General features: G+C 46.6%; 1 protein-coding gene across 2 annotated transcripts; it reads right to left on the reverse strand.

Annotated features, from left to right (window-relative positions):
* Positions 1–26,913, reverse strand: UAP1L1 (UDP-N-acetylglucosamine pyrophosphorylase 1 like 1). 2 transcript variants are annotated; one of them, XM_040531709.1, is made up of 9 exons: positions 26,512–26,913; positions 15,407–15,611; positions 11,772–11,947; positions 10,360–10,532; positions 9,271–9,464; positions 8,174–8,314; positions 5,177–5,362; positions 4,307–4,373; positions 1–2,285 (listed from the first exon to the last, which is right to left on the reverse strand). In XM_040531709.1, the coding sequence occupies exons 1-9, from the start codon at positions 26,783–26,785 to the stop codon at positions 2,199–2,201; spliced, it is 1,503 nt and encodes a 500-aa protein (XP_040387643.1). In that variant the 5' UTR covers positions 26,786–26,913; the 3' UTR covers positions 1–2,198. The 2 variants fall into 2 exon arrangements, with proteins under 2 accessions (XP_040387643.1, XP_040387642.1); XM_040531708.1 differs by lacking the exon at positions 26,512–26,913 and adding an exon at positions 25,663–26,068.
* Between the last annotated feature and the right edge of the window lie 224 nt (positions 26,914–27,137).

Here is a 27,137-nt window from a genome sequence, read left to right on the forward strand (position 1 = left end):
TCACAGTAACATCTTTATTATAAAAAAGCTTATGTCTCCAAAAGTTTCTGGAACACTACGGGATCCCCCTCTATTTCAATTTTTTTTTATCATTTCACAATGAATATGAGAATTTTTTTTAAAGTTCCCTCAAGAATCTTTTAATGTTCCAGTTTAAAACATGAAGAGTCATAGGGAAAAAAAAAGGCGTTCATCATACTAATTCAGTTTCACCTTGAAAACAATCTCTAAAAATCATGTCAGCAGTTCAGCGTTCACATGATTTAAGCACACAGAAAATGGGCTATAATTGAGTTTCAAAAGAGAAAGTATTTTATAAATGAAAAATATATATATTCTTTCTTTATAGCACAGTGCAACTTAAAGCAACCTGTGCCTGAATTGACGAGCAATACTTACAAGGATACCATGCGATTAGTTCTCAGATGTAAAAATTGGTCGACAGGAATGAAAATGACCCATAGAAAATTGTGCAATAAAAATTACAGAATTGAGCATCAAAGACAAATGTTTGATTTACACTAAAAATCAGTTATTGGTTGCACACGCAAAATGAGGTAATCAGAACTGTAATTAGCTGGTTTGCATGTGCAAAAGGCTAATTACTTATGCATATGTAGATACACTTTATATCTTTAAATTCTGCCATTGACATTTAAATGGTTCCTTTAGAAAACATGAGTCTACTTATAAAGTGTAATTACTCTCAAAGCTATTTTAATACTTCTCCAACATTCTGAATACAGCTTCATATGAGGAATTTCAGAAAATCACTTACGTAAAAGATTAATGCTTAATATCAGCATCAGCAATTCCTTAGTAGAAGCAGATACTGAGACCTGGTATTTCAGATGATGCCTCATCTGAAATGTTTTATCTTCCTCATCACCTTCCTTATACCCGATTTGGGTGAAAAGCATAGCATGCTCCTCAAGCCAATTCCACTCAGCAGAGCACACGAAGTGTCCTCGTGAAGTGTGAAACGACTTTGGTGTATTCAGTGAAGATTCTGTTGCAGGCAGCTGCCCACATGGCACAGGTCTGCTGGAGCTAAACAGGAGCTGTGTATCACCATCACCCTGGAAGCCCTCAGCCAAGGCTGAGTTCATGTGCTACATGTGTTCTGACAATCACTGTCCTTAATTAGCTGACAATTATCTTCACATTATAGCTAGTAATATATTTTAAAAGAAAGGCATTTTTCTGCTTTTGGTTACACATCAAATTCTACCATCACAGCATGTTCCTCCTATTACTTTCAGCCACTTTTAAAAGAGTTCCCCTTTGAGGGATAGGATATACATTAAACAAAAAAATGGAAAGCAAAATAAATGTTTGCCATAAAACAGGAAGAGTAGAAGGTTATTATGAAAACAGTTCTCAGCCTTTTTTTTTGCCCCACCTCTGACCCCTCAAAAATAATAATAATGAAAAAACTGTTCACTACAGCTGTAAAGAGTAAAGTGTATGCAGCCTGAGCTGCATATTTAGTTATGTTTTCTTGGAATGCCACCACTGAGCCTACATATGTAAAATAGCCTGTTCTGCTGCTGAGGCCAAATCTCAAGCAAAACTTACACATAAAAGGATCCCCACATACAGCAGACCCTTCTCTATAACCCAATTAGAGGATGTGCTGAACTTAGTCTACTAACCAGCACAAGATTAGAGACAGAGGACCCAGTACACAAAGTCATTCCATACTTTTCAGGGTGGGGCATCATACTGATTCTTCTTCAGCTGTGCACACAGTAAAAAAAAAAAAAAACAGCAACAATAACAACAAAAAATGGAACAAAGACACAAATAAGATACATAGCAAGGCACTGCAGAGATTTAATCTTCTTGAATGCAAAGCTGATTGATTTGTTTCTGATTTACTCTGTTACATATCTGTATGCATAACTAATAAGAAATATAAAATCCATTTGGTACCTGGAAGGTATTAATCTTCATTCACATCAGTCTACAAGACAGACCAAAGTAAAAGGCATAGCCTTCAAAGTTACCAAACAGAACTGGTACATATGCACATCTGTGTAAATACAACTGCCGCAAGGATTTGCCAACTATCTGATACCGTAAAGCAATTTTTCATAATACATAATACACTTCGTAACTGACATTTTAGCAGTGTCTTTTCTTTCAATGGCTCTGACAGACATGTATCGGATTTGAGGAGAAGTCCTCCCTCCTTTTCAAGAATTTCCTAGCATTTCTGCTTTGCTTTCATCGAGTATAAAGGGAGAACAGAAGTCTTTGTTCTTCATGCACGCCTCCAGACCCTAAGAATGTGTGAAGACAGTAAAGTTAGGTTATAAATGGATCAGACTTGTTATCTGTACTATTTTTAAGTCTCCATAACGTTCTCAAAGAATGACTGACTACCCAAGGTTAAAAGGCCATGGGAAGGACAGACAACAGCAACCATCTCCCCAGTGACAGAGATGAAAAGTACTTTAGCCACATGACCACAGTTCATGAAGGAGAGGCATGGATGAACTATACAACAATGGATCTCTGGAACAAACCTTCCTGGGGAGGGTGAAGCATGGAGCGGAGTGTTCTTACCTCCTATTAGAACAATCCTAGCAAAGAAAAGTCAAATTGTCTTATTTTTATTTTGTTCTTATAACGCATCGGTTATGATGAGCTAGCCAATTGCAGGCAGAAAGAGAATCACAGAATCACAGAATGTTAGGGATTGGAAGGGACCTTGAAAGATCATCTAGTCTAATCCCCCTGCCACAGCAGGAACACCTAAATCATGTCACACAGGAACACGTCCAGGTAGGTTTTGAAAGTCTCCAGAGAAGGAGAATCCACAGCCCCCTGGGCAGCCTGTTCCAGTGCTCTGTCACCTTTACCATAAAAAAGTTTTGTCTCATATTTAAGCGGAACCTCCTGTGTTCCAGCTTGCACCCATTGCCCCTTATCCTAACACTGTATGTCACCGAGAAGAGCCTGGCTCCATCCTCCTGACACTCACCCTTTATGTATTTATAAACATTAATAAGGTCACCCCTCAGTCTTCTCCAAGCTAAAGAGACCCAGCTCCCTCAGCCTTTCCTCGTAAGGGAGATGCTCCCCTCCCTTAATCATCCTTGTGGCTCTGTGCTGGACTCTCTCGGGCAGTTCCCTGTCCTTCTTGAACTGAGGGGCCCAGAACTGGACACAATATTCTAGATGTGGTCTCACCAGGGCAGAGGAGAGGGGGAGGAGAACCTCTCTTGACCTAATAACCACAGTCCTGCTGAGACACCCCAGGATGCCACTGGCCTTCTTGGCCACAAGGGCACAGTGCTGGCTCATGGTCATCCGGCTGTCCACCAGGACCCCCAGGTTCCTCTCCCCTTAATTGCTCTCCAGCAGGGCAGTTCCCAACTTATACTGGTGTCTGGGGGTTGTTCTTGCCCAGATGCAGGACTATACATTTGCCCTCATTATATTTCATCAAGTTTCTCCCCGCCCAATTCTCCAACCTGTTGAGGTCCCTCTGGATGGCAGCACAGCCTTCTGGCATGTCAGCCACTCCTCCCAGTTTAGTGTTAACAGCAAACTTGCTAATGGCACACTCCATTCCCTCATCCAAGTCATCGATGAATATATTAAACCACACTGATCCCAGTACCAACCCTTGAGGGACTCCATTAGATACAGGACTCCAACTTGACTCCATACCATTAACCACAACCCTCTGGCTTCTTCCCTAGTGGAGATGTAAACCTTCATGTATGCTCTTCCCCAGAGCGCACACAACCTTCTGCAATCTACTCTTTCTCACCCTGTTTCTCCAACATATAAAGGCTCCTTCCCTCATTACTAAATGGAATTAGTTTCTCAGAACCAATCATTTACCGAGGGATGAACCTCATAAATGTGTTCTAAGATGCGTTTCCTCTAAAGTCAACGCACATATACTCTCAGTATTCACTCACCGTGGAAGACTAGCACAGATTAGTATGCAACTGTATACAGTGACCCCATGGATTTGGTAATTTGAATATTCTGCACTTTTCATTTCATTCAGAGGATCTCAAAGTACTCGTGAGTCCTCATGAAACTGCACAGACTCATTACAAATCTCATTATACAGATAGCTAAACTTGTTATAAATGAAGACTGAACAACCTGCTGAAGAATAAGCCACAGAAGAAACCACAAACATAACACAGAGACTAAGTCCTAGCTCCCTTGATCTTATAATTTCTCAGCAAGCACAGGCTAAAGAAATCCAATTTCTGTACAGAAATCAGATGCATTCCTGCACACTCTTAAAAATACCTCCATAGATAATTATTCTCACCTCTCCAAAGTAAGACACTAATGGAGAAATCTCACACACAGCCGGAGGATCTTCAGTTCCTGAGAGACTGAAGAAGAGAACACAGGATTAACTTCTTGCTATGCTTACAAAGAAGCGTGTCATCTTTGAAAGTCTGTCAGGAATAAGACATCCAGAAGGGTACGACATTTGTTATATTCACATACATCAGACATCATTTGAACACAAACACTAAAAATAAAAGGGAATCAGCAGGTCCCAACTATTTCTCATCAAAACAATTACATGACATTTAAAGAGGTGCTTTTCAAATACAATGAACAGCTTGTGGGTTTATTTAACTTTGCGTTGATGAATTAAGAGTCCCAAGAATGGAAAGCTGCTTTTACTTCAGTGTGATGCAGGAAGTATTTAAACTGGTAGTTGCTATAATATCCAATACTCATGTCCACCTGAGATTCTAGATGGGCTTTAAGTTCTAGGATCATATTCAGAAAAGCTGGGGAGGACTACAAATTACAATTCCTTGGGCTGGCTAAATCCTGAATGATACAAAAGGTTGCCTCTACCTAAGGTAGTTGTCTCACTGTGTTCGCGTTGCTATATGAGGAGTCAACTCACTATCTCCAAGGCAGGAAATTCAGCCAGACTTAAAGCAAAGATTACTGGCCATTACTGACTAGAGTACTTACAATCACTAATGGAGCAGTAGCTGTTACGGATAATACTTGGCATGTTCAGAAAAGGCCAGCTGAACAGAACCCATGCCAAGTCATCCTGTGATCCGGCAAATGCCCAATTTTAGAATGAAGTGTACATGCCACTAGCGAGCTTTCAAGTTTGGGCAGTCACATGCAAAGAAGCTGCAGAGAAGGTCAGAAAGGTTCACACCTGAGTTTCTCTGGTATTCTGCAACCATTTTCATCCAGAAATCTGGCCCCAGCCTTCAGAGCCCAGCGGTAATGCTGGGCCAGGAGGGATTGCCGAGCAGTGGTAGGAGTGTCTTTGTCAGCTGTGTCTGCATTTTTTAATGGTGAGAACTCCTCTTCTCTCAAAACTTCAAATGCCACAAAATTCCTACAAGCAAAGGGGAGAAAACAATGAAAAACAAAGCTAGCCATCAGCCCTGTTAGCAGAAAAGATGCAAAAACAACTTTCAAGGGGAAGAGTTCATATATATTTTAGGGAGCATTGATGTATGCAGCCTGGGGCAAAGTCAAGCTAAGGAAAGTCCACCTCCCATCTGAAGAGCAAAGAATACCAGGACTTTATGACAGAAAAGCAGAATAGAATTATAGAATCACAGAATACTTTAGGTTGGAAAAGACCACTAAGATCATCAAGTCCAACCATTAATCTAACACTGCCAAGTCTACCACTAAACCATGTCTGTAAACAACACATATCCGCATCTTTTGAATACCTCCAGGGATGGTGACTCAACTAACTTCTCTGGGTAGCCTGTTCCAATGCCGCACAATCCTTTCAGTGAAGAAATTTTTCCTAATATCCAACATAAACCTCCTCTGGTGCAACTTGAGGCTATTTCCTCTTGTCCTACCACTTGTTGCTTTGGAGAAGAGACCAACCCCCCACCTCCACTGAGGTAGCTTTAGAGAATGGTAAGGCCTCCCTTGAGCCTTCTTTTCTCCAGGTTAAACAACCCCAGCTCCCTCAGCTGCTTCTCATAAGACTTGTTCTTTAGACCCTTCACCAGCTTCATTGCCCTTCTTTGGACAAGCTCCAGCACCTCCATGTCCTTCTTGTAGTGGAGGGGCCCAAAACTGAACACAGTACTCCAGGTGCGGCCTCACCAGAGCCAAGTACAGAGGGACAATCACTTCCCTAGTCCTGCTGGCCACACTGCTTCTTATACAAGCCAGGATGCCGTTGGACTTCTTGGCCATATGAGCACACAACTCACTCATATTTAACTGGCTATCGGCCAATACCCCCAGGTCCCTCTTCTCCAGGCAGCTTTCCAGACACTCTTCCCCCAGCCTGTAGCATTGCATGGGGTTGTTGTACCTGCCAGTGTGGGACCCGACACTTGGCCTAGTTGCCCTTCATACAGTTGGCCTTGGCCCATCGGTCCAGCCTATCCAGATCCCTCTGCAGAGCCTTCCTGCCCTTAAGCAGATCAACACTCACGGCCCAATTTGGTGTCAACTGCAAACTTCCTGAGGGTGAACTCGAACCCCTCGTCCAGACCATTGATAAAGATATTGAAGAGAACTGGCTTCAGTACAGAGCCATGGGAGACACCACTTGTGACTGGAGTCCAACTGGATTTAACTCCATTCACCCCAACTCTTTGGGCCCAGCCACTCAGCTAATTTTTTTTTTTTTTTATCCAGGGAAGCGTGCATTCATCCAGGCCATGAGCAGCCAGCTTCTCCAGGAGAATTTTTTGGGAAACACTGTTGAAAGCTTTGCTAAAGTCTAGGTAGACCACATACACAGCCTTTCCCTCATCCACTAAGCAGGTCACCTTGTATCAGAAGGAGATCAGGTTCGTTAACCGTTTCATTAACTGAGGTGCCTAATCTCTTTCCTCATGACCCACAAGAACTGTACAGAGGTAGGAGGAAAAACAAAACTTCTCCACAGATCCCAGAGAAATTTCTCCAGGCACTAGAGACATGTGGACAAAAAGTCTCAGCTAACAGCAACACCTGAAGCTCAGATACACGGCAGAGCTGTGCTGCTCACTACAGAGCACAGCACCCCTGCTCAAAGAAATGGTCACTGAACTTGAGAGTCTGTGGGCAAGGATGAACTGAGGACACCAGTTTCCAGGTATGAATAAGCAATAAGGGAGGACTTACAGTCAATGTTAAGTACAGTTGCTTATCAGAAAAAAGGAACTCAAATAAGAAACCAGCCTCTGCACATTTCTGCACTTCACATGTGAAGAGCATCTGCCAAACAATTCCTGCATTATTTTTACAAAGTACAGGAAATCACTGCTTGCATATGAGCTCTTTTGAAACCCAGAGCTCTGCACTATTTCCAATACACTGTCTTTGCCTTTCATATATTTCATTACTGACTATGTCAGGAAATGGAGACCAGGGTTCAAAACTTGAGCACCTTTTTCTGAAGTAAATCCTCTAAAAACAAAAATGCAATCCCCAAACAAGATATTTCAGTTTGCATGAGATCTCTTTTTGCCATTCATTTAAGCCTAGAAGAGAATCTTTACAGATGAATTCTAGGCCTTCAAAAATAGCATTTATAAATTTCTGTTGGATTTCTAAATTATTAAAATCCCACATTCCCTAAACTCAAAGCTCCTGTGTTAACGCTGTAGCACAGATATCTCTGCTATGTTTCAGAGTTTGGCAAGCCAACATTTACAGTTCCTACAGCAACAGTAACTTAGCCCCATGGTGCTTAAGCAACATGTTTTCTGAACGCAAAGGGTGTGAACTAAGCCCTTGTTTAATATGCACCTAAAATGTAACAAGAGCAGCAGTTGTCATGGAATTCACAATTCTATAAGGCCTGATTTCTTAGATCCTGAATACTTCAACATGCACTTGTATTAAATGTTGGCTTTGCACAAGATTTCCTTTTCTTTCTTCCTTCCTTCCTTTCTTTCTCTCTCTTTCTTTCATATGGCTATTAGAGGCTGGGCCAACCAAACCATCCTCCACAGAACAAAAGATTCCCAAAGAATGGTCAGAGAAAGCCCAGCTGCTGCCAAGGGCTCTGTGAATGCACCCTTCAGAGCCTGTGAAGTTACTGTCATGCTGGAGTTTGGTAGATCCAACCGTCTTTTTAACAAGTCACCCACAAACCACACACTCTGTCAAAGTCTTTTACAACTTGCAGTCATCCAAACAAACAGTGAGAGGGGAAAAAATATTCATGTCTGCCACTAACTTAGAGAACTGGAACACATCAAACACAAACTTCTCCAGCTTTATCCCATTTGGTTTTAGCGGTTTTACCAGATTTCCCTCCTCGTCAATGTAAGGCACCTTCTTTATCGCTACGTGATGCTTCAGCTGGGGCTCATATTTTCTGCAAAAAGGAGGACAAACAAGATAATTTACTTCCTGCCCACTTTGAGAAAAGAAGTACACTTCTGGGAAGCACACTGCTTATTATTACTCTAGGTCATATCTCAACTGTTGTGGGTTGTGACATAAAATCACATCCAGGAAACACTTCACTGAGCAAAGCAGCCCAGACACCTGCATGGCAGGGAGCAGCAGCACTCCACTCCTGCACAACGTGACATAATAGGGTAAAGGAAAAAGTGAGGGAGGACCTAGCATCCAGCTGCAATCACAAGCAGAGAAGAAAAAAAAAAAAAAGGTAACCTAAACTGTTACATGGCCAGGTTGAAAATGGAGCAGAGCAGATCTCTCACACAAAAGTAGATCAAGCTCTTCAGGAATATCGTCTGGCTCAGGACTGGACAAAAATGAAGTTAGGTCCCCCATAACTATCTCCACACCTTTAGACTTCATCAGTATCATATACTCCCACAGAGACAGTACCCCCAGCCTTTCCCGGGTCAGTACCATATCTAAGGGAAGAGAGCTGCACGCTGAACACTCAGTATCGTGCCTCCCTCTCCCAACTCCAAGCAGAATCCTCCCCCAGTTCCATTAACTCCCCCAACCTGTTGTCCCAAGGGACAGCATTGGTAACGTTCCTATTGAAAACCCTCAATGTGGGGCAGCATTGCTTGACCACACCACGGCTCACATGCCTGCTCATCTCTGCAGGCCCAGAAAGGCCATGCACTGGTTTATCTCCGTTGATTTAGTCACAGCAAAGCATGCAGACTCTCCATTATGTAAAGCCTAAAGAGCATGCTGGAGTGGTCAAAAGTGGACATGGTTGTTTTAAACTCTTTTGAGAAGAGAGGAGGTACCCATAACTATAATTACAAAGTGGGAAATAGGAACATCCACTCTTGGAAGCATTTCTGGGATGCACAGCTGCCTGGTAGTTCTGCTGGAACTTACTGGGCCACCATCTGCAGAAATTCAACAGTGAAGAAATGGTTGCAGATATTGCCACTGCTGTACACCAGCCCCCCATTAGGGCTTTGCAGCTGCGCAGTCTCTGGGCTGATCTCACTGTACTCCACCACCTGACAGATCCCATCCACACGGCACACCACCCCAACAGGCTCTGTGGGGTAGGCCTTCTCCACCACCTGCAGACACAGGACAGAGGACTGTGACAAGAAGAAAGAAAAACCTGGCAATATTTCAACTCCCCCCCAAAAAATTATCAAATTATCCTACTAGACCCTGCTGCATGCTGATCCTCTAATGCCTCAAGAACACAAGCAAGACAGTGCTGAGTATACAAAGTAGCCTGGAGGCATATTTTTTTCCAACAATCTGGCATAAAAACTAGTACATGACCACTTAAATTGCAGTTACTCAGAAGACAAACCACAGTTAGAAGAAATCAGCATACTGTGGGGACACTTTTCTTATCAACTTTTAACTGGGACCTGGCACTAAATGAAGAATGTTTACAGCTATTAACCTTCAGCTCCCTGTCTGCATGAACAGTGTTCATGATTAAAGCAATACTAATCTGTCCTCATAAACATCAGGCACCTGCTCTTTTGGAGTCACAAAACCAGGCTCTTTCAACTTTACCTGTCCTCCACAGTGGGACGTAAGGAGTGCCTTGACTAGACTTAAAGGTGTATTTATAAAACACATCACAGTCTAATAAAGCTTCTTGATATCTCAGGTGCCTTTATAGAAAGGGCACACATAAAAGGGAATCGATTCCAGTTTGTAGTTTCCTGTGTAATTACAGTCTCTGCTTTAATCTAAGTCTATTTTCCATTGTACTCTGGGAAGAGGTCCTAGAAGTACACCCCCAGGAAGTAAATTCTGAATACAAAATGGGCAGCAAGCAGCTCCCCTTGCATTTTCAGAATGCCACATCTAAATCTGCTCCAAGAGAGCTGTCATTGGGCAGAGATCTGAACACTCCAGTACCTCCGAGCTCACCCTAACCAGTACCTTCCAGTGTAATCGGATCTTAACTCCTTGTGGGGAAATGGCCCAGCATTAGCACCATCTCACCTTGGCACCGCAATCTGCCCCTTTGGAAACACAGAAGCCTATGAAGACTGGATCTGCCATCTTGACGAGGATGTTGTCTACACAGTATACATGAACATACTGTATACCACGCTGCTTCATGTCATCCAAGATCTTATTATCCACCAAAGCACGATATAAGCCACCATTGCCATCTATAATGCAAGAGAAAAGAAGAGGCCCTGGTTAATTAGTGACTCTGCAGGGTTTTTATTGCAATTAACAAAGCAAAAGGTACAAGTCCTGAACAGATTTTCTTTAACAGCAGAGCAGGGAATGTTTTCTAGACAAGAATCAGTGCCATTGGATTTTATTTCCAGCTCTGCCACCAACTCAATTCAGGCAAGGCCTGAACTTTCACACCCTAGTGTGAAACCTTGCAAAGTAGGACTGGGTACCAACCTCACAGGGAAGCATTATAAGACTTTGAAGTATTGTAAGATCCTCAGATGAAAAACACTAATGGGGAAAACAGTGTGGCAAAAGAGGATGGGAAAAGATTGCTACATTTCGTCTCTTCCAGTGCAGAGCAAAAGCACATTTAAAACTCAGCCTGTAGAAAAACACTAAGGACAGTCTTATCCTCTTCATACTCCTGCCCTTAAAAGTATCCAATGACTTTCTAAAGGCTTAAACTCCATCTGCACATTTATTTGTTCACCGCAGATCACCATTTCATGGTCACTCCTTTGACACTCCAGTTAGCTCAGGAGAACCATTCTGCCGCCACAAAAAACAAATTACTGCAACAGAGCCTTGAATGGGCTGCCTTCACTGAGTCTCTTGCCACGTCCAGGTTAAGAGAAGAGAAGATGTGAGACATTTCAATCATTTTGGCAAGAGTTAATCTTCCTGCTGCTTGTTGCTTTTTTCCCCATTTCCAGCTATCAGCCTTGAAAGGGGGAGCCTTCAGCCAGGTGAGCTTCCTCCCCAGCCTGACAGCATCACTGCTGACTGCTGAGCAAACGCTAACTCAGAGCTGGCACAGTGCGTGGCAAGGAGCACACACAGCTCTCCTGACAGCTTCACCCTGGGAGGCAGCAGCCCAGGGGCTGTCATCCTGGGGACGCATCCCTAGCTTATACACAGCCCTGCCCATGCACATGCACACTATTCCAAACCTGCAGCTACCCCACCCCTTCTAATCCTGCTAATATTCCCAGGCTTTGATTAAAAAAAAAAAAAAAGTGATGTGGGCAAATCTCCAGCAATAACTAAACAGAGGTTACTACATTCTTGATTAACAGACTAAAGCATTTAACTGAACCCTCCCGTGCCAATTAGAAGCATTGACATTGACTTCCAAATACTGCTCCTGTGTGCCAAGGCCGGCTGATAGTAATTTTCAACACATATTACATTACTGTACTAAATAAGGGCAAACAGCAGGGTACCTGGAGCCATAGCAATTTTCCCCTTCTCCTCCAAGATGGCCTTCCCATCAAAGGTAACAGCTGGCAGCATCCTCTGTTCAAACATGATCACATTGGATTTATCCAGGTTGAAGTAGCCGTGTTCTGCAAAGAACTCTTCTGTCGGCCCCAGGGTGAACTCACTTGTCATGATGTACCTGGGTAGGAACAGGTGTAGAGCAAGGAACAAGAAAAAGAAAAAAACTACAGATGGGACAGAGAAGGAAAAAAAACTTAGTGTGTTAAATGAATGACAATACAGTAACTTATGGTATGTAGCTGACTAGTAGAGCTCTCCTTGAAAGCTCATCCTGCAGGAAGACTGTACAAAGTCTCATGAGCAATCCTACCCACAGGTTTAGCTCCAGACAAGACAGAAAAGCCTTTCCCTAAATACAAATAACATCTGGATATCCAAGTCAGCTCCAAAACAGAGTAAAGAACAGCACAAGAGATTCATTCACCCCAAATTTCAAACTGAAAGTAACCATTTAAAGAAGTATTGACCAGCATAAGGTTATGAGAATGAACCATGAATCTCCAGGAGCTCAAAGTATGCTAGTGCCTCTTTTGCGGCAATATGAAGAGCAGCACAACTTGCTTTTAAGTTTCTCTGTTTCCTCCTCTCCTTCTAGCTCCACATTGCTTCTGTCTTTCCTTCCATCACCTTCCGTCTCCAACACTGGCTAGAATCATAAAATCATAAAATATCCTAAACTGAAAGGTACTCAGAAGGATCATCAAATCCAAGTTCTGGCTCCACACAGGACCACCCAAAAATGAAGCCACATGTCTAAGAGCACCGTCCAAATGTTTCTGGAACTCCGTCAGGCTCAGTCCTGTGACCAATTCTCTGGGGAACCTGTTCCAGTGCCCAACCACCATCTCAACGAAGAACATTTTCCTAGCATCCAGCCTGAACCTCCCCTGCCACAGTTACATGCCGTTCCCTTGGATCTTGTCGCTGTCACCAGAGAGAAGAGATCATAGAATCATAGAATGAGTTGTGTTGGAAGAGTCCTTAAAGATCATGTAATTCCAGCTCCCCTACAGGGAGACCTTTCACTAGAGCAGGTTGCTCAAAGCCCCATGCAACTTGGCTTTAAACACTTCCAGGGATGGGGCATCCACAATTTCTCTGGGCAGCCTGTTCCAGTGCCTCACCACCCTCATGGCAAAGAATTTCTTCCTAACATCTAACCTAAACCTACCCTCTTTTAGTTTAAAGCTATTATTCCTTGTCCTATCTCTACACTCCCTGATAAAGAGTCCCTCCCCAGCTTTCCTGGAGTCCCCTTTAGGCACTGGCAGGCCACTGTATTGTCTCCCTGGAGCCTTCTCTTCTCCAGGCTGAACAACCCCCAACTCTCTCAGCCTGTTTTCACAGGAGAGGTGCTCCAGCCCCTTGATCATCCTTGTGGCCTCCTCTGGACTCCAACAGGTCCATCTCCTTCTTGTGCTGGGGGCCCCAGAGCTGAACACAGTGCTCCAGGTGGAGTCTCACGAGAGCAGAGTAGAGGGGGAGAATCCCCTCCCTCACCCTGCTGGTCATGCTTCTTTCGATGCAGCTCAGGATATGGTTGGCTTTCTGGGTTGCAAGCACACATTACCGGCTTCTGTTGAGCTTCTCATCCACCAGCACCCCTAGGTCCTTCTCCTCAGTGCTGCTTTGAATCCATTCTCCACCCAGTCTGTATTAGTGCTTGGGATTGCCCCGGCCCAGGTGCTGGACCTTGCATTTGGTCTTGTTGAACTTCCTGAGGTTCGCACAGGCCCACCTCTCAAGTCTGTCCAGGTAGGTCCCTCTGGATGGCATCCCTTCCCTCCAGCGTCAACTACACCACACAGCTTGGTGTCATCAGCCAACTTGCTGACAGTGCACTCAATTTCGCTGTCCATGTCGCCAGCAAAGATGTCAGCTCCAATCCCAGTGCTGATCCCTAAGGAACATCGCTCATAACCGTTTTCCGCTTGGATATCAAACCATTGACCCCAACTCTTGAAGTGCAACCATCTAGCCAATTCCTTACCCACCAAGTGATCCATCCATCAAATCCACATCTCTTCAGTTTGGAGACAAGGATATCGTGTGGGACAGCGCCAAATACTTTGCACAAGTCCACGTAGACAACACCAGTTGCTCTTTCCTTATCCACCAGCTCTGTAACCCCATCGGAGAAGGCCAACAGATTTGTCAGGCATGACACGTGTGGGACAGTGTCAAATACTTTGCACAAGTCCACGCAGATGATATCAACATCTGCCCCCCTGCTCCCATCATGAGGAGGCTGTAGGCTGCTATCAGGCCTCCCCTCAGTCTTCTCTTCTCTAGGCTGAACAAACCACATGACTTCAGCCGCTCCTCATATGTCTTGCCCTCTAAACCCTTCACCATCTTCGTAGCCCTCTTTTGGACATGCTGTTATGGCTTTATATCCTTATATTGTGGTGCCCAAAACCATGAATAGTACTCAAGGTGAGGCTGCACCAGCACAGAGCGGGACAAGCACTTCCCTCAACCAGCTAAGAGCCATCTTCACCATGTACCTGTGCAGCACTTCCTCAACACATGTGATAGGTATATAGGGTCTTCTGTAAGCACACGAGGGTATCCATAGCTTGCACAGGAGAGCTTAGACCTCATATACACACAGATTTACATCTTTGCAGCACAGCAGAGCCTGGCCTCTGGGGTACTGTGGCAGCCAGCTGTCTCCTCAGCCCAAGGAAAATAAACTGTAAACATTATCAGCAGATGTTGAATCCTTCCTTCCAACAGCACCAGGGATGAATGCGTTTGCAATTCAGGTTATGTATACATGGCTTCAGAAAGAAGCACACAATCCAGACTTTAATTACTTTCAATCTCCGATTTGTAAAACAATGTGCCATCCTGAAGACCTGAGACATACGTGCTCTTTTGTTCTTCCCAAACCCTGCCTCACACCAGACAGTGATTTCATAAAGGTATTTCTTTATATTCTAAGGATGAACACGTAGCAAAAAACATTCTCAGAACCATGCTGCAGTGCCTTCCTCTCTCTCTCTACCATCACATCCCATAGGGAATTGATAATCTGCACCTTGCACAGAGCCTGGAGACTTCTGAAAGCTGGTAGCAACCAGCAGATAAGGTAGACAGCTGTAAACAATGACAACAGGAAGTAGCCTAAAAATGGAGCATGACAAGCATTTACTATTGTGGAAGGGAAGAGTTTTATGCTGTGGCTGAAGATACACATAGAAGGTCTTGGAATGTGAGCACAGTGTGATCTCTCTCTCCATAAAGGAATCTGAGAAAGTATGGCACAAACATATGACATCTCTCACAAACAATGTGAAACAGGCACTGAAAAGTACTGTTTATTATGTTGTCAGGGACTGCGCTTGAAAAGACAATTCAAGGGTAGTGCTCAGTTCCTCAGATCTGCAGACACAGGCCTGTCATTTCCCATCCCTGTGCATCCCTCTGGATGGGATCACACACCCTGCAGAAAAAGATTCTCCCCTGACATGTCCCTGCAAGGCACCTAGAACAGCACTTCCAGAAGACAACATAGCCAAGACTAGAGTGCAAAGACCTCTGTACAGTAGGTCTGTGGCTCCGGGTCACCTACCAGGAGATGGCACACTTGCAGTGGTATCTCTGGCCAGCAAGCTGCTCCACTTTGCGTATTCTTTCTGCTTGGATCTGATATAAGGTCTTGCCACTGGGCAATCCCACATTGTACATGCCCTTGGGATAGCTCACTCCCAGGCGTGTTCCCTGTCCTCCAGCCAGGAGCAGCACTGCCACTTTGTTCTGTGAGATCTGATGCAAACCTGAACAGGAGAAAGAAGCCAAAGGAAACATAATAATCACAAAGACAGTCAACATCCTGTGCCCTTCTTCTGAGCCTTTCTACAGAGCTCAGGCAACAGCCAGAAGCTGACAGTTCAATGCCCACTACTGGCAGTTCAGAGAGAAATACAATGCTGCATGCAACATTTAAAAAAAAATAAAAATCATTTCACCTCTCGCTGATAGATCCATTTCCTCATCTAAAGCAGCAGATGGTTTAACAACAAGAAACAGCTGTGAATTGCAGCTTAGGATGTTCAAATTGGCCATTAGAATAGAAATTAATTACTGGAAAGTGGTGCAGCACTGGAAAAGATATCCAGAGAGGTGGGGGACATCCATCCCTTGAGGTTTTCAAGAGTTAGATAAAGATAGCTGACCTCACCTAGGGCTGGGTGTGGTTCTGTTCAAAGTAAGGGGGTCCTTCAACACCAACATTTCTACATCCCAAAGGAATAGTTTCATCATCTTCAGTAAAGCATGAAGATTTTTGGAAGCTACCTCAATCAGCTACCTGTACTTGTGCTCCAGCTTCTGTTTGCCTGCAGTGACTAATAGTAACACAGCAAATTTGGCAGAAGCCACAACTCCCACAATCTAATTAAAAACCATATCATTTCTCCTGACAAGCCAGGAATGTCCAGACCTTGGGGCAGAATCCTACAGCTCATTCACAGACTTTGTTCCCTGCTTTTTCTCAAATCATCACCACAGTAACCACTAGGCTCAAATCCAACAAAGTATTTTCCTTAGGGGACACTCTACATTCCTCTGGGGTACAGTGAGCTCTGGGACTGCCCAGGTCAAAAGCTACACCTCTTCTGCTGTACAGTAGCAATCACAGCCTTTTGCAACCTAATTCAAGAAGTATCCTGACCGTTGCTGAGCCTGCCAATGCCCCCCACAGTACAGGAGCCTATGCTTCACCGCAGCCTCCAAGCAGAAGACAAACGTTCACACTTTAACTTCAGCAGGGACTAAAAGATTCCTAACTTGGACTGAAAGACACAGGGACCAAAAATACTGAATTAGAAGGAAACCAGGATTGTTTTTATGCTCACCTTTAAATAATTGGCTGCTTAAATGAGCAGTAAGAAGGAAAACACCAATTGCTGCTGTAACAACCTGACTCGGTTTTAGTTTTGTTCAAAAACCTAGCTTTCAGCAATAAAAACACAGATGTAAGTTATCCCTGACATTGTAATAATACTTTTGATTTCCCCATGCTTACAGGTTTCAGCCAGACCACAGCAGGAACACCGTGTTTCTGCCTAAATATACTGTTTCCCAAAATGCTCTTAATGCCTGGTTAGGCACAATGAAGGGAGCCAGTTACACAGCATTGCCATTGCTTTGCTGCAGGACAGGGCTTTGAATTCACAGGATCACAAAATGTTGGCTGGAAGGGACCTCTAAAGGTAGCCCAACCTCGTGCTCCAAGTAAGATTAGAAGAGCTTTCTAGAAGGAAACCAGCACTGAGGGTCTTGGACTTGGGATTTCAAACTTTCAGGAGGTTCCTGAGTAGATGAGTTTAAATGGGTTTAAACTTAAAATTAAAAAGGCACATATGACATTGTGATGACAGACAGATGGCTGAGCTGTATGGTGAGACACCTAGCTCTACTAGCTCTACTAGAGCAAAGCTCCAAAGTTTCAGTTCTATAACTCCGATGAAATTAAAATAAACCTAACTTTATGCAACAAACCACAAACAACGGTTCTGTTACAGAACTTCCTACTGCAAAAGACTTAACAAAGCACAGGGCTGGGGGTCTAAAGTATAAGTTATGCCACCGCTATTTGCTAGAGTCCTTGGCACACCAGTTGCTGCTGAGTCCTTGGTTGCAGGCTCCAACCTGCAACACCGACTCTCATTGCACAGGCAGCCAGGACACAGGGCTAGTGTCTGGTTCATTTGCAGACGCAGGTCTCCATGTGGGCCCAGCGAGGCTCGCTCCAGCACACAGCACCATGGAGTGCCATGGGAAGGACCTGAGAGAAGGGGCTGCAAGACGATGCTTCCAGGGTGGTGGCTGCCTCTCCACTGGCACCCTGTGCTAAGGGAGGAGAAGAGAGGCAGCAAATTCAAGTACAAGAGAACCTGCAGAAGGGAAGCATCAGCAAGAGGATCGAGAAGTTTTGTACACAATCCTTGGTTGGTGCAGTGCTACAGCCCCGGGAAACAAAAACCTCCGGAAAAGCTTCTTTCCTCCTAGTCCCCTCTCTCACTTCCCTTCTCCCTCTGCTCACCTCCTCATATAGACACACACTCAAAGTGACAGCCATTTCAGCACTTGGCTAACTGTTGGTGTTCAACTCCCAGCCAGCCTTTGTGTCCACAAGTCTGCCAGAATCTGGCACACCATCATCTTCACTTGTTCCTGTGCCTTGGAGGAAAAGCCACAGGATGAGATGCCTCACACAGCCCCTGCTGTATGAGGCAAACCTACAAAACAATTCGCAGGGATGGAAGGGTGAGCAATTAAATGCCTGTCGAAGGGTCAACAGCGATGACTAAGTTACCAATGGGGAGAGAAAGGAAAAGCAACTGTGGTTAGAAACCAAAGTTAAACTCTCCAGTATGAGTCACTGTTGTGGCAGCCACCCCCCTTTTCTGATGCAGGGAACAGAGAGGAAAGTCACAGCTGTAAATGAAGCAGTGAGTGTTACCATGAGTGAAGATGCAATTGCACACATCCTGCTTATTGCCCTCCCCTGCTTTACCTCAGGAAAAGGAAAAACAACCTTTACAGTCTTGCCAAGTTCAGGCAGCACGGTATCTGATTCACTATGCCAGGAAAAGCCTCTCCCCTGGTCAATTTATCCCTGAACAGATTTAATCTTGGCTTCTCCGCACTAACAATAAGCCTCTCATGAAACAAGACAAATTAGCAGCATCTGAGCAAAGAAAATCCCTCAGCCATTAGCACTGGCAAAAGCAGACTTGCTATCACTCCCACGACCAAGAGCCACAGTGAACGAGTTACTCTCCAATGATTCCCAGAGACATTAAAAATCCACAGCAGATGGTCATGGGCCCAAACACCTAGCAATGCAAAGGGCATCACCATGCCACAGTCACCCATGACCACACAAGTGCCACTGAAAAGCAGAATAAGACCTTTACAGGGGCCAGTACGCCCAGCAAGCACATCCTACTGAACCGAGCAGAGGGAGAAGCTGAAATATATACATCACCATCCAGTTGGCTCCAGCTACTTGCTCCTCTGGATGCAACCAAGTACCTGACTTGTTCATAGCTGCACCGGTTGTGCCACATCAGTCCCCCACTGTACTTGTTTGGAAGGTCAGTTACGAGTCACTGGGCAGGTGCAGGTTCATAGCTTCCATCCCAGGCCAATCTTGATATCTCTTCCCTATGCTCCAAATCCAAGTATTCATTAGTGTTGATCCTTACAGAAGCTGGAAGCAAGGACAGGAAGCCTGGGAGGAATACTGAGAAACAGCCCAAGTAGGCAAGGATCAGGTTAGGAAAGCTGAAGCCCTGATAGAATTAAATCTGGCAAGGGATGTCAAGGGCAACCAGAAAGGCTTCAACAGGTACATTGTTGATAAAAGGAAGACTAGGGAGAATGTGGGCCTTCTCCTGAAGGAAATGGGAGACCTGGTTACCTAGGATATTGAGAAGAATGAGATACTCCACAACTCTTTTGTCTCAGTCTTCACTGGCAAGTGCTCTAGCCACACCACTCAAGTTGAAGAAGACAAAGGCAGAGACTGAGAAAATTAAGAACTGCCCAATCTAGGAGATGATCAGGTTCAAGACCAGCTAAGGAACCTAACGGTGCACAAGTTCATGGAATCTGATGAGATGCACCTAAGAGTCCTGAGGGAACTGGCAGATGAACCTGGTAAAGCACGACCCATCATATTTGAGAAGTTGTGGCAGTCCAGCGTTCCCATGGTCTGGAAAAGAGGAAACATAACCCCCATTTTTATAAATGGAAAAAAGGAAAAGCTGGGGAACTACAGGCCAGTCAGTCTCTCCTCTATGCCAGGCAAGATCATGGAGCAGATCCTTCCGGAAACTATGATAAGGAACATGGAAAAAAAGGTGATTGGTGACATCCAACATGGCTTCACTAAGGGCAAATCATGCCTGACAAATCTGTTGGCCTTCTCCGATGGGGTTACAGAGCTGGTGGATAAGGAAAGAGCAACTGGTGTTGTCTACGTGGACTTGTGCAAAGTATTTGGCGCTGTCCCACACGATATCCTTGTCTCCAAACTGAAGAGATGTGGATTTGATGGATGGATCACTTGGTGGGTAAGGAATTGGCTAGATGGTTGCACTTCAAGAGTTGGGGTCAATGGTTTGATATCCAAGCGGAAAACGGTTATGAGCGATGTTCCTTAGGGATCAGCACTGGGATTGGAGCTGACATCTTTGCTGGCGACATGGACAGCGAAATTGAGTGCACTGTCAGCAAGTTGGCTGATGACACCAAGCTGTGTGGTGTAGTTGACGCTGGAGGGAAGGGATGCCATCCAGAGGGACCTACCTGGACAGACCTGAGAGGTGGGCCTGTGCGAACCTTAGGAAGTTCAGCAAGACCAAATGCAAGGTCCAGCACCTGGGCCGGGGCAATCCCAAGCACTAATACAGACTGGGTGGAGAATGGATTCAAAGCAGCACTGAGGAGAAGGACCTAGGGGTGCTGGTGGATGAGAAGCTCAACAGAAGCCGGTAATGTGTGCTTGCAACCCAGAAAGCCAACCATATCCTGAGCTGCATCGAAAGAAGCATGGCCAGCAGGGTGAGGGAGGGGATTCTCCCCCTCTACTCTGCTCTCGTGAGACTCCACCTGGAGCACTGTGTTCAGCTCTGGGGCCCCCAGCACAAGAAGGAGATGGACCTGTTGGAGTCCAGAGGAGGCCACAAGGATGATCAAGGGGCTGGAGCACCTCTCCTGTGAAAACAGGCTGAGAGAGTTGGGGGTTGTTCAGCCTGGAGAAGAGAAGGCTCCAGGGAGACAATACAGTGGCCTGCCAGTGCCTAAAGGGGACTCCAGGAAAGCTGGGGAGGGACTCTTTATCAGGGAGTGTAGAGATAGGACAAGGAATAATAGCTTTAAACTAAAAGAGGGTAGGTTTAGGTTAGATGTTAGGAAGAAATTCTTTGCCATGAGGGTGGTGAGGCACTGGAACAGGCTGCCCAGAGAAATTGTGGATGCCCCATCCCTGGAAGTGCTCAAGGACAGGTTGGGTGGGACCGTGGGCAGCCTGCTCTAGTGGAGGTGTTCCTGCTCATGGCAGGAGGGGTGGAACTAGATGGTCTTTAAGTTCCCTTCCAAGGTGAACCATTCTGTGATTCTATGATTGTCTAACCTTGTGTTACTGCGGGGCTGGTGCAGATGGAAATTCTCCATTTGGCCTCATGTATGTGAGCAAGACAGCCCTGAAATGCCTGGTATCTGGCTCCTTCCACTGAACTTCACACAGAAGTTTCCAGTGGGGGAAAAAAAATACATGAGGGAAAAACTTACAGGGAAAAAAATAATCTAAAAAAGTTCCCATGAGACACTTCTGAACCAGTTTCGTTTCAAAAGGGTAATAAAATCATTTTAAAATCCCTAAATAATTCAGAACTGAAGTTGGCTGAGCCGAAGTATTTCATACTGATTTAAAACAAAGCTGCCTAAAGACTGAAATCAGCACTTGCTGGTCTGAGCTGAACTCCAAAGCAACACTTCCAATATTTTGATTCATCCACTAATCAACATCCATCCCTTACCCAGCTCCGTCCTTGCAGCATTACCTGCTGCTGTAACAGCATCTATCAAGCTCACGCATACACATGCACACTCTGGTCCTGACACAAAAAGGCCACATCACCTCCTCCCAAGTGCCACTTGTCTCAAATGACAGGTTTAGGCATAGTAACAGACTGCAAACAGCGGGCATCTTTCATACGAAGCCTAGCGTTAACACTGTTAATGGGCCCCCATGAGGGCCCGTTTTGTCAAGCAACATCCATCAGGAGGAGCTGCAATCCCTGGCCATGACTCAAAGGTACCAGAGCACCACTTCACTTAAATCAGGATGCCTCAGATAAGACGCAGTTCACCTAAGTTTTCCACACAGTGACTAGAGGACGGAAACTGCCTAGTGGTTATTGAGCCTCTCGCACTGACCTCCCCAGTGTGGCCTCGCTGCATGGAATGCAGGCGGAACTCTGAAACTCAGACCTAAACAGGATGAACCCCACTCCAAAGCAATAAAATCAACAGTTCCATTTTCTTTTTCACTTCCCAGAATCCAATAGACTCACTAGGCAGATAACCCAGGACTCCTAGCAGCTGCAGGACCTGCTGAAACCATCACTGCTCCTACCACCACCATGAGAAATTCTGCCCTCCTTTCCAGCAGAAGCAGGGTCACTGTACTCCTAGAAGAGGTCCAACAGCTTCTAGGGCTGTGTGAACAGCCCTCCCTGATGGCAAGCATGTCAGGATGGGACAGATCTTCCCATCATTTATGGCATTCACAGTATTTACAGTGCAACCCTACAACTACTGGAGAGTTTTTCAAGTTCCTGATTTTAGGTTGCCATGAAAATAAATATCCCCCGAAAGTTTAGTAAGTACTTCTGCTCTCACTACCTAGCTGCAAAAATACTAGCGTTCATAACAACAGCAACAACAAAAAATAGTAACTGATGCATCTTGCTGCATATTCCTGCAGGAAATGGAAATATTTATCACATTTAAAAAAAAAAAATAGTAAGTCCAGCTTATCTTCTGCAGCACATGAAATACCAGAAGCTGAACCAAATGAAAAAAAAGGAAGATGCGCTGGCTGTCAGATATCTGCAGTAAGTCTTAGTTTGCATATAAAGCAAAAACAAAAATAGATTTTGCAGGAAGAATAGATTGATCTTGCAAGAACAGATTGAATTCTCCTGCTGAACAGATGCATCAGCCTGATTATAACAACAGTAACCAAGAAAAGAATAAATCAGGAAAAAAAATCCAGAGTAGTCAGATAACCAGAGCAGCTCATCAAAGCCTAATGAAATGGCAACTATACTGTGGCCCATGCCCTAGACTAGGATTTTATTAATAAAACATTTACAGAATCTAAAAGTGTCTGTACTTTATTTATATCATCATCCATAAGGCTGCCTAGAAAGCAAACTTCATGTTTGTTTAAGATCCAGAAAGCAAATCTGTCTGAGCTAAGTTTTATCGTCTCAGAGACAATAACAGATCCTTTTTTTTTTTAACAGTTTAAAAATATCTTGGATGTTCCCAAGAATAACTTCTGAGTTGCTTGGCTCTTTTAACAAACTTTTTAATCACAAAAATGGGAAGGAGAAAGGACAAGAAATTAATTTCAGCTGTTCGGTCTTTATTTGAAGATGACACACTTGCTGCACATGGGAGCTGCTGGGAATTCAGATGCCCACTTACAAAGCACAGATGAGCTCAGTTTAGGGGTGGTAGCAATCCCTTGAAGCAAATGGTAACATCAGAGACATGCAACCTCTGGGACACCCAGCAACAAGCTGAGATGTCTAGAAAGGCATGCACGAGGGCCTGATCGGAACCAGAGCCTGTTCTGCTCATGTCCCAGCTCAACACCAGGAACAGTTCACTTTAAAGAAAAAACCCTTTGGAGCCTGAGTCCTCCCAGGGATGCGCAAACCCAGGGAATCCTGTGCCGATACCACTAGCTCCCCCAGGGAACACTGAATGGGGGCTCATCAGTGCTTCCTCCCTGGGGAGAGGTAACTTCTGCACACCGGTCTCCATTGCAACACTGCTGGGGTTCAGCACTACAAAGTCTCACTCCCAGGGAATAAAACTGAGGGCTGATTCTCACCTGTAGCATTAAACTGGATCATAAAAACAAAGTAAAGTGATATTTAAGAACTGCATCCCCCTCTCCTGGTAGAAATTAGAAGTGGTCTCTACGCCAGATGGGCATCAGGGCAACCTGGATTTCAGGGTCAAGTGACATTTGCGTGGTCCCCGTCACAGAGGGCCTTCTGAATTCTTGCTCTGGCAAGAACTGCTTGCAGGAAGCAAGGTCAATCCCACGGACTTTGCCTTGTTTGCTGCTGACAGTGGCACAAGTCAGGCATGCCAGAACCTCTCTGACCCGGAGCTGAAGATGAAGGACCTAGCTGTCCAGTTTAGTAAAGTTGTTTAACTGTGCAGCCCTAACCTAGATCATCTGACCCTAAAATTCATGCATTTCCTCCTCAGAGTAACATCCTCAAGCCTGAGGCAGTAAGCACCACCCTAGCAGCTCCACTCCCAAATCCTACCAGGCATTCCTGAGCGGCTGCTCCCACTCTGCTCAGCTCACTGAAGCTCAATGCAGTAGAAAGGCTGGGTGTGAGATGTGAGCAACGTTGCTGGAAAGCCTGGTTGGACACAAATTCTTGCCTCCACTGTCATGAGAACCTACCTCTTCGCTAACCAGAAACCAGCCCTAGACACTGGGCTGTGGTTAGGCCCAGCCCCAGTTTGTTGAACAGAAGAAAGCCATTGTGGAAGGTGATGAACCCAGACCAGCCAAGACTCCAGCAGTGCAAGGATGATGCTCACACTGCATTAAACCGGACACCCAGCTGCTCAGGCCAGCAGGCCACCACAGCCTCACCAGCACAAGACAGGACCAGGCACACATGGCCCATGTCACCAATGTTAATCTGTTCAAGGACCAGAGCAAGTGGCAGGCTGGCCATGATCCTCTACCTACAAGCAGAGAAGCCACCCTGAACATCTTCAGCAACAGAGCTGCCCTGACAGACATTTCCTTGTGCTCCCTCCTTCACCACTCAGCCCCATCTGCGAAGTCTGACACATCTGAAAAGCTCTTCTGTTCTATAATTATGTCACTTCTATGTTTGCTTTTTTGATTTTGTTTGGAAATTTTTACTCCTCCACCCACACATCCTCACCTCTTCACTGGCAGGTCTAGGTAAAGACTGTGCAGACGCTTGCCACACTTTAGGATATTACTCTGGCCACAGCTGTTTTTTCTCTTGCTTTCTTTCAATTTTGTGTATATTTACTTATTTAACAGTGTTATTTTATAAAGAAGCAGAGAGAGGCCACTGTACCTTTGAAAAGAAACAGAATAGAGAGCACACTTTGAAAAAAGCACAGGATGTGTATGTAATACACATATGATGGGGAACTGGGAAGCGCAGCACCCCACTCCACACAGCCTAGGTCTAGATACCACCTCTCCCATCAACCCCACCTTTCAAACACTCACGAGGTGACCAGGGAAAGCTGCCAGTATCCACCAGGGTCCAAAAAATGAGGAAGGTGGTTTGGCACCACATGCAGTCCCCAACAACTCACTGGGTATGCAGGCAGGCCAGCTGGATCAGCCTAGCCATCCATGCGAAGTCTCTGCCGTGTGGGTGAAGGCACCTGTCCACTTGCCAGGCCCACCTCAGGCTCAGCAGCCATGGAGGGATGATGCAGGAACTGTCATGTGCGTGAAGTCAGGGGATGCTTTGATAGCAGAGCTGTCCCCCAGACAGCACTCCTCCAATGTGTTTCCCCATCCACCTGCCTTGTCTGACCAGGTATTTTCCTTCCCTGGGCTTCTCCTACTGCTACCCACTTCTCTGCCCAGCTCTCAGATCTCATCTTCTTCCTGTGCTACAGTGACGCAGTTTAAAGATCACTCTGCTCCAGCCTCTGCTGTAACAGGAGACCAACTTCATGCCAGCAAGATGCCCAAGAGACCACCCACATGCCTGGGTGCAGCTTCCCGGGTAAGCAGCACTCTGCTCCCACCTATCTCCAGGGACTTCACCTCTTCCTGCAAGACACAGTGCTATTCCATGTCTTGCCCACCACACGACTCTCCAGCCACTGCTGCTGTGTTGAACAGCTGGAAATGAAAGTTAAACATGCTCGCCCTAAATGCCTCAACAGCCTTTGCCAGGGACCTGACTGCCTGCGTTCAGGGCTTGGTCTAACAAGGTATGGTCTTAACTCCAAACCAGAGTCCCCACACTGTCACGGAGGTCATTGCCCTACCTGCCCCGACATCATACTTGGCTGCCACTCTTCTTCGCCCTGCTGCTGACACCACACACCACGGCAAAACCCCGTCGGTACAAAATGCAGTGCCATCATCCAGGCTGCCGGATGTCACCCCAGCCACGATGCCGCAGGACACTGCTCTCTGCCCTGGGGATCCCACTGGCAACAGTCCTGAGCTCTCCATCAGCCATTTCCAGGGTGCCACAGGGAGGCAGCCGCCCTCCCAAACATGCCGCGTTACACAGCCCTTCCTGATATTACCAGGAAGACAAGCCAGCCTCACGCACGGAGCGTGACAGCCCATGGCTACATCCAGTCAGTTTGGGAGATTTTCACAGGCACCACACCACACTCCGGTTTTAAGATAACCCTCTCTATTTTCGGCCTTCAGTTGCGCAAGCGGCGCGCTCATGAATCTGATGACACCTCAAACAGCCGCCCTCAGATAAACACCTTTGCTTCCTGCCAGCCTCAGCAGCGCCTGTGGACTCCGCAGCCTGATGAAAAAGCAGAGGCTTTAGAGAGAACGTTCTTCCACGGGGACGAGCAAGCACCTCGCTGCGGTCACTCCGCGCTCTGCGACCGCAGAAACGCGCTGCCGTCCTCCCCCGTGCTGCGCCCCAGCCTCCCGCCGGCACCGGGGCGGCCGCAGCACCGAACCCAGGGAGGCGCTGCCCGGCCCGCAGCAGCGGGAGGCGCCTCCGGGCCGAGCCCCCTCGGCACAGGGCGGGACACGGGAAGGTCGCGGGCCCGCGGAGCCGGAGGGGCCGGCGGCGAGGGCCCGGCCCCGCGCTCGGGGTGAGGCGAGGAGGCGGCGACCCCGCCCCGGCCCGCCCCGCTCACCTTCCGCCTCCCAGCGCTCCAGCGCGGCCGGGCCGCTGCGGCGGGCGCCGCCCAGCAGCTCGGCGGGCAGCGGCTCCATCCGGCCGTCCAGGAGTTCCAGCGGCCCCGGCTGGCGGGCGGAGGCCGCCGCCAGCCGACAGTGCTCGCCCAGGCCGGGCGGCAGCGCCGCCAGCAGCGCCCCGCGCTGCGCCGGGCCCAGCTGGGCCCAGAAGCGCAGCAGGTGGTCCTGCCCGGCCCGCGCCAGCCGCGCCCGCACCTCCTCGGGCGGCCCCATCCCAGCCTCTGCCGACCGGCGGCGGCGGCCTCGGGAGGCGGCGGGGCGGAGCGGGGCCGGGCCTGCCCCTGTCCCGCCGCCGCTCCGCCCCGGGCGGCTCTCGCTCTCGCCGCCCCGTCCTGCGCCCCGGCGGGGCTTGCTCTCCGGCTATTTTTTTCCCGTTTGCCCTGCGACGCTGGCTGCGTTCGGCCAGCAGCCTTTCCCACCCCTCCTCGGGCCAGCGTTGCCCGTGCTCTGCAGGAGACCGCCAGGCTGGAATACGCTTCTGCAGTGCTTTGTGCGTACTGAAGTGCTTCGGCTGCTCGGGTATATCTGATGGGGATACCAGAGGTGCTCGCGCTGGGAACTTCAT

This window comes from Cygnus olor, chromosome 19 (genome assembly GCF_009769625.2).
Source record: "Cygnus olor isolate bCygOlo1 chromosome 19, bCygOlo1.pri.v2, whole genome shotgun sequence".
NCBI classification, from domain to species: Eukaryota; Metazoa; Chordata; class Aves; order Anseriformes; family Anatidae; genus Cygnus; species Cygnus olor.